Consider the following 13,094-nt stretch of genomic DNA (forward strand, 5'->3'; position numbering starts at 1 on the left):
TGAGTGAATGGGATTAAAAATAACAGCACTGAATTCCAGAAGGATTATTTGATAAATATGTATGGGAGTAGCAATGTTATGAAGAAGAATATGCAATGGAAACAAATGCTAGTGTCAAAGTAAAAAGCATGGAAAGGAGATAGTAAATGCTGTGAGAATGATGAAAAATTGTGAGATTTTGGATGCAGATGGCATGTTTAAATACACATGTGGTTTAATTATGGAATGATTATGTGAAGTTTCTATACAAATATACAGCAGTAAAGGTAATAAGAATGAATGTAAAAGAAGGATAAGACTAATAAGGATGCCTGGGAAAGGCAAACCTTAAAGGTTTTAAGTGGAGGCAATTAGCAAAATCTGGGAAATGTGATGAGACTTTATTCCATGTGGGCAATGTGCCAGCTAGATGCAAATTTCACTGAGAAGTTTATGAATATGAAAAAAATAGTGAAGAGTGCATACTTGCAGGCAAATGTTAGATTGCAAGAGGCAACAAGAAGGGTGGATCTGAAAATCATCAGTATCTAAGATCAATATTTGACCTTTTGCAGAATGTCTACTAATGATAGAAAAATCACCGGGAACATTTTAACAGACATAAATGCTGGTAGCAAAGTGGTACAAGGTTTATTGTAAGGAATGATTCCTGAGAGACCTGAAAATAGTAGCTTAGAAGAGACTGCTTTTACTCACTTTGGTATATGGAAATGAAGATTGAGTGATGATAGGAGAAATATTTTAAAATCAAACGGATGCATTCTAAATGGGTACTTGAGTTATTATTGATAAAACAAGGAGAGGCTCAAGAATGAATGGTTGCTAAAACAACATGGATTGAGTACAACTGCAAGATTGTATGAAAGACGTATGCTCAGTTAATTTGATCATATAGTCAGAATGAATATGAATCAAATTACAGAAGAAAAAGTGAATAGGGCTAGAGAAAGGGGAAAAAATCATCGTTGGATGGCACATTGAGATCCCCCCAAAAAAGAGAGGCGAGAAATTCAAAGAACGGAGTTAGTGGATGGGTTTGATGGAAGCAAAAATGGTTTGCCAAGATGGAAAAGTATGGAGAGACATTATGAATGCTCTTATTAGCTCAGATTTTTGCTTCTGCACATGTGCTACATTTCTGTTTCCTTTCTACTCTCATATCTTTAATTTCTTTGATTTAATGTTTGTTATTTCATTTTCTGTCGTTTGCATTATGCTGGCTACTCAGAGACTGCGTGATGTGTATATGTTTGTTATTTGCTTTCAGAGAAGAAAATAAGAAAGGGAAATATATTTGGGCATTGAATAGGTGGGTTCCTACTGGTTCGGATTAGTTCAGCCGAACCAGAGTAACTTGGCGGCCTGGGTCGCTGGAACCGGCAGCAATCCAGGCCTGCCAAGCCCCTGAACTGGTTCTCCCATAGGCACCGCCATCTCACTTTTTGCTTCTGCGCATACGCAGAGCAATTTTAGTGGTACTGCACATGTGCACCCAGCACACATCAAGCACATGTGCACATCCCTGAGCGAACTGGCAGTGGCACCTACAAGAACCCACCCCTGATAGCAACCTATATCGAGATGTAAAGTTTTGGATGCAAAACATAAATAAATAAATGAAAAGGAGATGAGCTATTTATTCTGGAATCGGATTTTATCTCTTTAAGAGGGCATGCTTTAATAATGATTAGTGCGAGTTAAAATGTTGACTTATCTTATCATTACATTATTTATATTGCCATATTGCTTGCAGGATTCTAGTGAGGCAGAGATGACGGATCCAAACTCATTTCTGGAATATTCAGAAGGCATTGGGAAGTGTGAAAACAATAGAGAAAGTCTTGCCATGAGCCCTACCAAACTGCTGGGAAGAGTCAGCTTTGATCAGCATAATCTCTTATCTCCTGATCAATGGAAAATAGGAAAACAACTGGGAAAATGCTTGCAATTAGAAAGGAAGGTTATTTTCCCAGATGATAAAAGTACAAATTGTTTTATTTCCAATGGTGCTGTAAAATATCAGTGTAATAAATATGAACCAAGGCCAGAAAGCCAAAAAGAAAGTAACTCTGATTATGATGATGAAGAGATGGTAAGTGAAAAAGAATCTGAACTACCATTTAATTGGTCCAAATATTCACAGCAGTGGCATGAACAACTAAGTGAAGTTAAGGCAAAAGTGGATGAAAAAAATGACTCTTCTTCTTCTTCTTCTGGTTCCAAAGAACATTCTGGCATATTTTTCAGTGGATCAACCGTTTCTAAAATTCCTGTATGGCTTATGGAAGGTTTAGATGATGATGTATCACAGGTAGCAGGGAAGTCAAGGAATTCTCCTCTAGATGTTTCTGACTTTCAGAACACAGAATGGAAACAGCCAGAGGACCATAGTTCCAAATTCAAGATTATTCAATGTACACAAAGGATTGGGCAGTGCAAAAATAAACGTAATGTTGAAGCAGATGAATGTTCAGACACCAAATTAGGAAGGAACCCTGAGTTTAAGAAGATCAATGATCAAATCAAAAATGTTACAATTGAACCAGAGAAAAATCAAGAGATCACACCTGCTAAATCACAAATGAAGCACCACAACAATGCAAACACTGGAAAGAGATTGAATGGAAAATCCTCATTCTGCATACCTACTGACAACAATTTGCTTTGTGCTCCCTATCTCACAAGGTATGGGCTCCATAGAGCATCCAGCAGAAACAAGGATGTGGAATTCTCTGATGCCGATTATGCCACAGATGAGCCCAGCGAAGCTGAAGATTATGTTTTAAAAAGCTGTGGAAAATCTTTTGCCAAGAAACTCAGTGCTCAGGAACTCATGAGCCAAAAGGAAACCCCACAGACCACAAGCAGCAGCAGCAGCAGCAGTGAATCCAGTCTCAGAGATGGCTGCTTGAAATATGAAAAGCCTTTCTCTTCCCATATGGCATCTTCTTTTCATCCCCCGGAAGCTACAAGAAATCAACGAGAGCCTGAAATACTGATCAAGAGTACTGCAAGCAATTATGGTGGAGAACTAAGTTGGCAGGCTCCTTCTCTGAGAAATGACCTTGTGGCTCGCCTCTTCCCTGTTTTCAAGAGCAAAGCAAATCCAGAACATAGGAAAGGCACTCAAGGTAATTTGAAAAATATATCCTCTACAATGCAGTCATCCTATAGGAGGCTGTCTGACAGTTGAAGTCCACACAGAACAAAGTTGCTTAGGTTGAGACATACCGCTTTATACTGAAGTTTAATGTTGGTAGAAGGTTATTGAATTAGGCTGTCACCATTCAGGCTGAGCTTTCTAACATAGTTTCCTCTAATCTGTGAGACAGGGAAGTTCTCGGCCTTTTGTCAAAAACATTTACCTTCAGCTTAGCTTTAGGGTGGGCAGGTGAGCATTGACTCTTCTTGTCCCAAAGAACAAGAGGACAGAGGACAGAACTTAGAAGATCTTAGGGCAGTCCCGGATTCACAAGAGGATAGCTGTGCTCCTGTACAGTTTTGCACATGAGAAGAGTTTTAATGTAAAATTCCAGTGTTTAATCTCTTTGAATGAAGAGATGAAGCCAAATCTCTTGGTATAAAAGGGAGTTTGTTAGGCATAAAAGGAAAGAAGGAAAACTCAATAATAAGGCATGTACAAGATTTCCAATAAATCAATATAGTTAGACTAATTTAATTAGTTACTAGCTATTTATTGTCTCCTTGAATAATAGATTTCAGCACATGGTCAGAGTTCATTGCAGAAGATAAAGTTGGAGGTCATCTGGGCCTTCTGATTGGATATTATCAGGGAGTTTCTCCTTGCTGTTACCTTTTTCTTGTGCATTATTCTTATCTTTATAGAAGGAAGAGGGTAATTAAAAGCTAAGACTTTTTGGAGAGGCAGCCTGTAACTTTGCCCTCTGAATGCACCAGCTTGGATAAGTCTAGTCTAGTAGCTAAACTGCCTTCCTGATGATCCTTAAAGCAGTGATGAAAATATATTCTGATTTTCATCAAGTGCATAAAAGGGATTATACGAGAGAGGACTTAAAAAAAATACACGGGAGCTGAATTCCATCTGCTTAGAACTTCCAGCATAATGCAATTTTAATGTGCTTCATTGTGTCATACCACAGGATTTGTTGTGGATGCTTTATAATTGTTAGAGATGCGGCTCTGGAAGCACTAATTCTTTGTACCTTTTATTCTATTAACCGTGGAGGACAAGAGGCGAGATAAAAAGAGAATTCTCTTTGTCTTTTCTTTTCTTTGTAAGTCTGATAACAGAAGGCTCCCCTTTTTAATTGTTTCCTAAAAAAAAAGTTGCTTCCATCCTTCCTTCTCCCCACTGTGTAGTGAGGGGAGGATCTCAGAGAGGCAGTCCTTCTGTCTAAGCATATAACCTCCTTAATAATAAAAGGGATTAAATTAAGCACTGGTTATTTTTGCTGATTTTTGCTGAGCTTGGTACTCCTCACCTATACCGTTATGGATACAGATCCATTGAATGAACTGGGAGATTAAGGTTTAAATCAGCATGTTCCCTTCAACAATCTTAATAAAGCTGAGATAAGAAGAACCATTGAAATGACATTTAAACTACAATTCCTCTGAAAGTTAATTCAAAATTGGGTGACTAAATTGAACTGCAATTTTGTGGCAGGGTGGGAAATTGAGGGGAAGATAAATTGATTATACAGATACAGGTTACATACAATACCAATTACAACAGAGGCGCGTTGCTCCCGGTTTGGCCCGGGTCGCAGAACCAGCAGCCACCCAGGCTGGCCACGCCCCTGAAACAGTTTCCTGGTTGCTGCTGCCGTTGCTGGCATGTTGTTTAGTAGTGTCTGTGCGTATGTGGTTCATTGTAAATGTTTCTGTGCATGCAAAGTGCGTGCGAAGCGAACCGGTAGTAAAACCGGGATCAACCCACTTTGAATTACAAGTATCTTACCAATTAACATGTATAATGTTGTAAAAACCCGCTGTGTTTGTTGAAACCTTTTCTGAAATTCTCTGGAAGATTTTGATTGTGTGAGTTTGACAATTTCTTTCTTAGTGGTTGTTAAATCTTGATGGAATTTGGTAACATTCCATGGCACGGTTCTATGATTAAGATGAACACCAAATGGTGGTAAAGAAATAGAGAAATCTAGTTGCCACCCCTGTACCCTCGGGTTTTTTTGGAGCCTAGTTCTGATATTCTTAATACTGATACAACGTGCCAGTACCACTGAAGTGCCCACACCTGCCAAGGTGGCTTGTGTCTGTACGCCACAAGTACAACTTCAGTTCTTCTTTCTAGAATGCAATTACCTGCTCTATGACTAATGGGCTGCACCTGAGAGGTTTGTTTTGGAGCCCAGAGAGCTTTATTTACAAGCCCTGATGCCAATTGAAACCATAAATTACATGTGGGCTTATTATGTTATATGTACTGAACCAGAATTTCAAATTTTACCCTCCCCCCCTCCATGTAATATTTTTTGGTCATTCCGATCCCGTGTTTCTCAACTTTAACAGGTGTGGGCTTCAACTTCCAGAATTGCCCAGCCAGCATGGGGAATGAAAAGGGTTTCATGATACTTCCATTACCTTACTTGACTATCTTGTTAATACACAGTAATATTATCACAAGAATTTCTTTCTAGAGCAAGCTCCAAAGAGGCAGATGGCCAAGCCAGAAGAACACAAATGGGAGGATCTTGTCAGCCACAGAGAAAACTCTCTGTTAGCTCAAATGAAAGACGAGCAAGCAAAAGCAATGGATTTTCTCAGGTAAGAAAATTAAGAAGATTTCTTTAGAAGTATAAAACCTTTGTGTTTCTCTGTCTCTGTCTATTTATGTATATTTGTATGTACGCATATGCATGTGTATGCATACATGTCTCTGTGTGTGAGAGAAATAGAGAGAGAGAGTGGTGTGATTCAAATTTCTTTACTACCGGTTCTATGGGTGTGGCATGGCGTGGTGGGCATGATAGGGGGAAGGATACTGTAAAAATCCCGATTGCCTCCCAATCATCTGGGATTCGAGAGGCAGAGAAAAATGGGGGCGAGGCCAGTCAGAGGTGGTTTTTACCGGTTCTCCGAACTACACAAAATTTCCACTACAGGTTCTCCAGAACTGGTCTGAACCTGCTGAATACCACTTCTGGTGTGTGTATGTGTGTGTGTGTGTACATACATGTATTTGCACTTTTATATTTATAAATTTATAAAAGAGATTACAGAACCATTTATCTGAAATGGTATAGCATCTCCTGCTTGAGCATGGAATTGAACTAGAAGACCTCTGAGGTCCTTTGCAACTCTGTTATTCTGTTACTTGTTCTAGCAAGGAAAAATAAATTAAAAAACACATAGTGGTGGAAATAATGAAGAATAAGAGAAAAGGTTAAAAATTGTAAAATGTTTCACATTTGCACTCCGGATTGGAATCTCATCAGACCTATTTCTAACTCTGAAATTAGTATTTGAAATATTTATCTGTTTGCATGTTTGTTGTTAAGCAAATGGATCAGATGGCAAAGGCTGAAAACATTAGGTGAATGCTGAGAATAATAGAAGAGTTTAATGTGTGATTAAGCATGTGAAATCTGAGTACATACCTTATTATTTACTTGTCAGAGTAGAGAGAGATAAAGGCAGATATATTTAACATTGAACAAAAATAAGAAGAAATTGCTGGATTGTATTTCTCCTCCTGGATCACAAGAATGCAATTTGAGGCCTAGTGAAATTGTTCTTTAATATTTCCTGAAAGTCAACTAATCTAGAATGATGGGTTAGAACAGAGTGACAACTGCAAATATGGAATCATTTCAGAGTTATTGTTTAGATATCTTTAGGCTGTGAACTGAGCATTTACAGTCTGCCGTTTAGAGATCCAGCTATCCAGCAGATGTGTAATTCAGAGACAGAAAACATTCTTGGTACTTAGACTGTCCCTGATTCACTTCTTGATATCTCCAAGAAAAGATCTGAAAGCAATTGTTGAGATCCTTATATAGATCCAACAAAGCCACTTCCAGTGTGCATAACAATAACAGTAACAGAGTTAGAAGGGACTTTGGAGGTCATCTAATCCAACTCCCTGCTCTCACAAGAGACCTATACTATTTCTGATAAATGGCTGACCAGTCTCTTCTTAAAAGCCTTCAGTGATGAGGCACACACATATTCCAAAGACAATTTCTTCCACTGGTTAATTGTTCTTGCTGTTAGGAGTTTTCTCCTTAGTTCTAGGTTGCTTCTGCCCTTGGTTAGCTTCCATCTATTATTTCTTGTCCTGCCTACAGGTGCTTTGGTAAATAAGTTGCCCCCCTCTTCCTTGTGGCAGTATAAGTGGCGCTGAGTGAATCAAATATTGGATTTATTAGTTTCATACATTGCTTTTGTGATATGGCAATCCCCAAATTTATCTGAGTTGTTGATCAAGGCCAAATTAAATTTCAAGACAAGGATGAATGTCCAAATTATTGTTTGTATCGTTGATATGCAGTTTTGTCTCTGATGGAAGAGAATACTTGTAGATCAAAGGACTGTGGGTCCAGGGTGTTGTCTGAGTTTGATTGTTTTTATTAGGTAACATTTAGGTAATAAACTAGGTAATATCATCAGTGCCAAAAGGGAGTGAAGCTGGCTGGTTCTCATTTTATATGCTAATGCATTGCCCTGTCAATGTGGGTGGGAGTGATCTTGGTGGTTCCTTGATTAGATTGTTGTTTACTGTTACCGTGTTTGTCTGACTTGGTAGTTTCTTGATTGGGGTATGGTTTACTTCTTATTGTTGGTCTAGTGTTAATCTAGTGTTATTCTCTGCTTACTGGGGATTGATTGCTAGTGAGGAGGTGTTTCGTTCTTTTTGTTTGACCTTTAGTGGTATCTTTTGTAGATGTATTTTGTAAATGATTGTGTGTAGATATTGTTTATCTATATGTGAATGTTGAGGGTCAATTTGTCTGAGCTTTGTCTGTCTTTATGTGTATACCTTATTACATTATCAGTGGATGGTGATTGGACATTTAAATGTTCTTGGAACTTTTTTTTTTTTAAAGCAAAGGGTATCTGATAACTTTTTGGCATTTGCCCTTATATCTTTTTTCTTGTGCTTTATTTTACATGGATGGTAAAATATTGCTGACCCCGTTCGTTCAAATCCCAGCCATTCATAATTAAATGGAGAGGGGGGGGGAAGAGCCACTGGTGAATGCTTGTTTTCCTGATCATATAATATTCCTATTCGTATAATTAGGGGGTGTGTTTTTCTCCCAGCAGAAGACAAATTATCCAGTATGATGCTGTCCAGGCTCAGTCATCACATCTCCTGGATGAATGTAAGAGTCAAGGAACTTTGAAACTTGACAGAGAAAATCCAGAATGTCAGATGCCCGTGCCAGCTATTAAAAAAGAGGAAGAGTCTGAACAAATAAGAGTAGGTGGCATCTTTTTGGTTGTAACTATATTGGAATCCTCAGTTCCCTTTTTCAAATGAACAGATAATTGGGGGATTTTCTTGATATGATGGCAGTTTGGTTTAAAGGAGAAAAGCAAAATGAATTGAGTGGAAAATATGATCCACAAAGCTAGTGGCTTTGTATATATATATTAAAATGAAACTATTATGCAAAATTCTGGATGCTATTACCACTAGAACACTCCTTGAGATGTGTCTACAGTACATGTGTATGGGGAATGTTTTTAAAGAGACTTTCTCTGCTTCCTATTTTCACTATTCTCCCTAAATCTTTTTTTAAGGTAGCCCTTGTTATCTCCAATTAGAATTGAAATGGCATAATCTGTGAATGAAATGTGAACATGTGGCTGCATACCTAGCCGCCAATAGAAAAAAAAACTGTTTGTTAAAGAATATCTAAAATCAGATATCTTATTGGACTGGCAAATCATAGAACTGAATGATGATATTACTAAGTGAGTTAATCTTATCTGCTTGACTTATAGGCCCGTACTGTCTGATAGGAGATCTTTACAAGTGCCCCAAAATAATGACTGAAACCACCATCATATCTTCTGAGATTTTGGAAAAAGTTCCTTCCAAATTTCATGAGACCATTTCTTCCAAAATTGTGTGAATGTCAAGATTTATATCTGTTATAAATCTGTTATAAAGATCTGTTATATCAAAATCAGTTACAATTTTGTGTACTGCATGTGTGTTTCAGTGATGGGATTCAAATTTTTTTACTACCGGTTCTCTGGGTGTGGCATGGCTTGGTGGGCATGGCAGGGGAAGGATACTGCAAAATCCCCATTTCCTCCCAATCAGCTGGGACTTGGGAGGCAGAGAATAGGTGGGGGCGGGGCCAGTCAGAGGTGGTATTTACCGGCTCTTTGAACTACTCAAAATTTCTGCTACTGGTTCTCCAGAACTGGTCAGAACCTGCTGAATACCATCTCTGATGTGTTTCTATGTATGCTCCTTAGACGTTAGCTGGAATTTCACCACAATATTGCTTAGTGCTGATTTCTCTGTTATCTGGCATTTTGTAGTTCTTTATATGTACACATGCAGTGATCAGATGGAGAAGGAAATGAGGAACAGCCAAGTAACCTTCAAAAAGATCCATTAGATTTTTTCTTCTTGCTATTCTATGTTTGGTGAGAAAAGATAACAATCACATTGCATTTTCAAAAGAATTTCCTTGCCAGATTTTGGGGTAAAGCTAATGTTTAATTGATTCCAGCCTTCTATCATTCCATCTTTAATATGTATCCCTACTGATTAAGTAAGATAATAGAATTTATAGTCCAATTCATCTGATAGATAAAAGGTTGGAATTCATTGGCCTTATTGCAATAATTATCACTGGAAGACCTGAATGTCCAGGTTAGGGACAGGTCATCTTGGAGAAGTCTTACCTATAGTTGACACTGACTTTTGGCACATAATCAATTGCAATAATTACAAATCGACAAGCTCTCAAGTTCCCATTGTTCTCTCTTTGTATTGTTACTCAGCTCTTTTTGGATCTGTTGATTTGGTGGATGGGGTGGTGGTTCAATAATATCCTTTAGGTGCCTGCCTAATCTTTCCCAGCTTGACACCTTCCTGATATGCCCATCCTCCATAATTTCCCATCTGATATGAATAAAGACTAAGATCTAATGTAAATACTTAGTCTTCAATTAGAAACGTATCAGTGTCTTTTTTTTCTCCTTGAAAACAATCTCTGCTTTCTAATAACAGATGTTGAAGAAGCAAATTGCAGGCCTACAGGAGGAGTTCAGGAGAAACAAGATCCACTGGCAAGCTGCCCACAGCAGACTAAGGAGTCAAGTGGAAGCACTGACCAAACGGAACCTGGATCTCCAGGATGAGCTTGGAATGTCTGAGCATCAGAAGATGGAAACCCAGAGAAAACATGGAGCAGTGGATATTATTAACAGAAGATCAGAAACACCGGTACTATAAGCAAGACTTTTATTTGTGTTTAATGCCTTGGCTTCCTTTCCCATGCTTTCTTCAGAGTAAAGACCAGGGGTCTTGCAAAATATTCTATTGGTAAGTGATTATTTTCTAGTATAGTGCTGTTCAGGTCAGCTTCAGAACTCTCCCTAATGAAATCTTGCAATTCATCTACCCAGCATATCAATTCATAGAGAGTTATTAGTGATATTGGAGCAAGTAATAAACTGGGATTTTTTTCCTTAGTGTGCAAGGAGAAGAAATATCCTGGAAGTTGGCGCTTTCTTTTCTCACCAAGGAATTGACTGCTCCATGGGTGACCTTAGTTTTGTTTGATTTTTTTTTTTCAAATTCAGGTGTACTGAGAATCACTACTGGCTGTATTTCATTCACTGAAACCATTTTTAAATTGTTAATGTATCATTTCCTTCCCAGCTTTCTGCTGCTATCTTGAGAGGGACATCCTCCCAAGAGACTGTAGAAGAGAGACCGTTGCAAGATAACCACAAGAGCCTCGTTGATGTCCATGTGAGAAGGAAAATATCATTTGATGATTTGGCTCATAATGATAGGAATGCCCAGGTAAATCATGTAATCATGATGATTGGCAAAAAGAAAGAAAGAGAGAGAGAGAGAGAGAGAGAAAGAAAGAAGAAAGAAAGAAAGAAAGAAAGAAAGAAAGAAAGAAAGAAGAAAGAAAGAAAGAAAGCCTTCAGCATATAAAGAACAGGCATAATTTGCATAGTACTGTAGCTGCGCTATGGAGACTGAGGATCACATTCCCATATGAAATGAAAGTTGATATGGTCGAAGGGTTAATATACTAAGGTAGTTGTAACAAGATCCTAATTGGAATCTGGTTGCTTCTATGACCTCAGTAAGCATCCTTGGCTATATGTTTCCTTCTTAGCTTTGGTCCAACCAACTTTCATATGGTTGTGTCTGTAATTCACAAAGGCCACTCTGGCTGTAGTTTTGGAAATTGTAGTCCTAGGATGCTTGGATGGCATAGGGTAGAATGTTTACTTCAGCGATTGTAAAGCTTCCAGTGTATGATTAAGGGCACTGAACTCTTAAAAACACAATATAAATAGACGGTCATCACTGCCGTTATGGATTTCTATTATGCATCTCAGCTGTTCTTTCTTAGTTGCAGTGGTGGGTTCCTACCTGTTTGGACCTGTTCAGTGGCCTGGGTTGCTGGAAGCAGCAGTGACCCATGCTTGCCACGCCCCCAAACCGGTTCTCCGGATGGCACTGTAGGCACCACCATCTTGTTTTTTGTTTCTATGCATGCACAGACCAATTTTTATTGCATTGTGCATGCACGCACGCGTGTACAATAGTGCCTGCCGGAACCCATCCCTGCGTAGTTGCATCTTTTTCTAATAGGGGCCACAAAAAGTAACTTCTCGTAAAAACTTCTAATGTCTTTTAGGCAGCCAGAAGGACATTGCTGGGGTCTGAGTCACTGAAAACTGCAAGAGGAGAACAAAGAACAAGGAGCCCATCTAAAATGCTGAATAATAGAAGTTTAACCCCTACTGGTCAGAGGACACCCCATCAAACACCATTTCAGATCCAGAAAGTAATGTGGATTCCCTGAATAGACCGTTTTCTTTAGCATTTCTTGCAAATAGTATAGATAGTCCTCAACTTGCAACCACTATAGAGCGCAGAATTTCGGTTGCTAAGTGAGACGTGTGTTAAGTGAATTTTGCCGCATTTTGCCACCTTTCTTGCCAAAGTCATTAAGTGAATATCGCTGCAGTTGTTAAATTAGTAACATGGTTGTTCAGCGAATCTAGCTTCCCCGTGGACTTGGCTTGTCAGAAGGTCGCAGAGAGAATCTCACCACCTCAAGCGATTTCAAATTAATTGCTTAATATCTCTGCAGATGATGGAAGATCTTGGCCATAAAAGTGCTCAGAGGTTCAAGAAGGCCCCTAGGCCAAAGAGTGTCCCTGCAAATGGAAGGAAAACTCCCGAAGGCAATCTTTCTACATTTGAGAAGACTGAAAAAAAGGTTTGGGCCCCTAAGGATTCATCTCTTATACTTCCTTCTTATGCATCTATGGTCAAATCAGCATCTTTCTTGGGATGATAAGATATAGTTGGGATCTCTGATGAATGGTTATTATTGGAGGATTACCTCTGTTCAGTGGCCGACATGGTGATTATCACCAGTTTAAGAAGAAAAGATTTCCCACTTGTTATCTTCCTTCACTATCAGCCCTACTATAAGTATACATTTCCACTAGCTCAACAGGGCGTAAGATATTTTGTTCAAAATTGACTTGATCCCTACATTAAAATGCTATTAACTGTGATTTAGTAATTTGATTTCACAATTTGTGAAATAATTTTGCCTGTCACAGTGGTATGAAAGTGGCATCTTACTATATTTAGTTTTCTCTAAATTGGAGGTTAAATTCTGCCAACCTAGCAGTTCAAAAGCATGTAAAAATGCAAGTAGAAAAATAGGAAGCACATTTGGTGGGAAGGTAACAGCGTTATGTGGGCCTTTGGTGTTTAGCTATGCCGGCCACATGACCACAGAGAGGTCTTCAGACAGCGCTGGCTTTTCAGGTTTGAAACGGAGATGAGCACCGCCCCCTAGAGTCGGGAATGACTAGCACATATGTGCGAGGGGAACCTTTACCTTTAAATTGGAGTG

The 13,094-nt window shown here is 38.8% G+C and overlaps 1 protein-coding gene across 1 annotated transcript in view; it reads left to right on the top strand.

Annotated features, from left to right (window-relative positions):
• LOC309387311 (uncharacterized protein) overlaps positions 1–13,094 on the top strand; it is a 38,463-nt gene that overhangs the window by 12,885 nt on the left and 12,484 nt on the right. Inside the window, exons 5-11 of the mRNA XM_081943760.1 lie at positions 1,754–3,131; positions 5,640–5,766; positions 8,269–8,425; positions 10,199–10,414; positions 10,853–10,999; positions 11,856–12,005; positions 12,315–12,443. Coding sequence (XP_081799886.1) covers positions 1,754–3,131; positions 5,640–5,766; positions 8,269–8,425; positions 10,199–10,414; positions 10,853–10,999; positions 11,856–12,005; positions 12,315–12,443 — 2,304 coding nt within the window. The remainder of the gene's footprint in view (positions 1–1,753; positions 3,132–5,639; positions 5,767–8,268; positions 8,426–10,198; positions 10,415–10,852; positions 11,000–11,855; positions 12,006–12,314; positions 12,444–13,094) is intronic.

This window comes from Natrix helvetica, assembly GCF_964273705.1.
Source record: "Natrix helvetica genome assembly, chromosome: 2".
NCBI lineage: Eukaryota > Metazoa > Chordata > Lepidosauria > Squamata > Natricidae > Natrix > Natrix helvetica.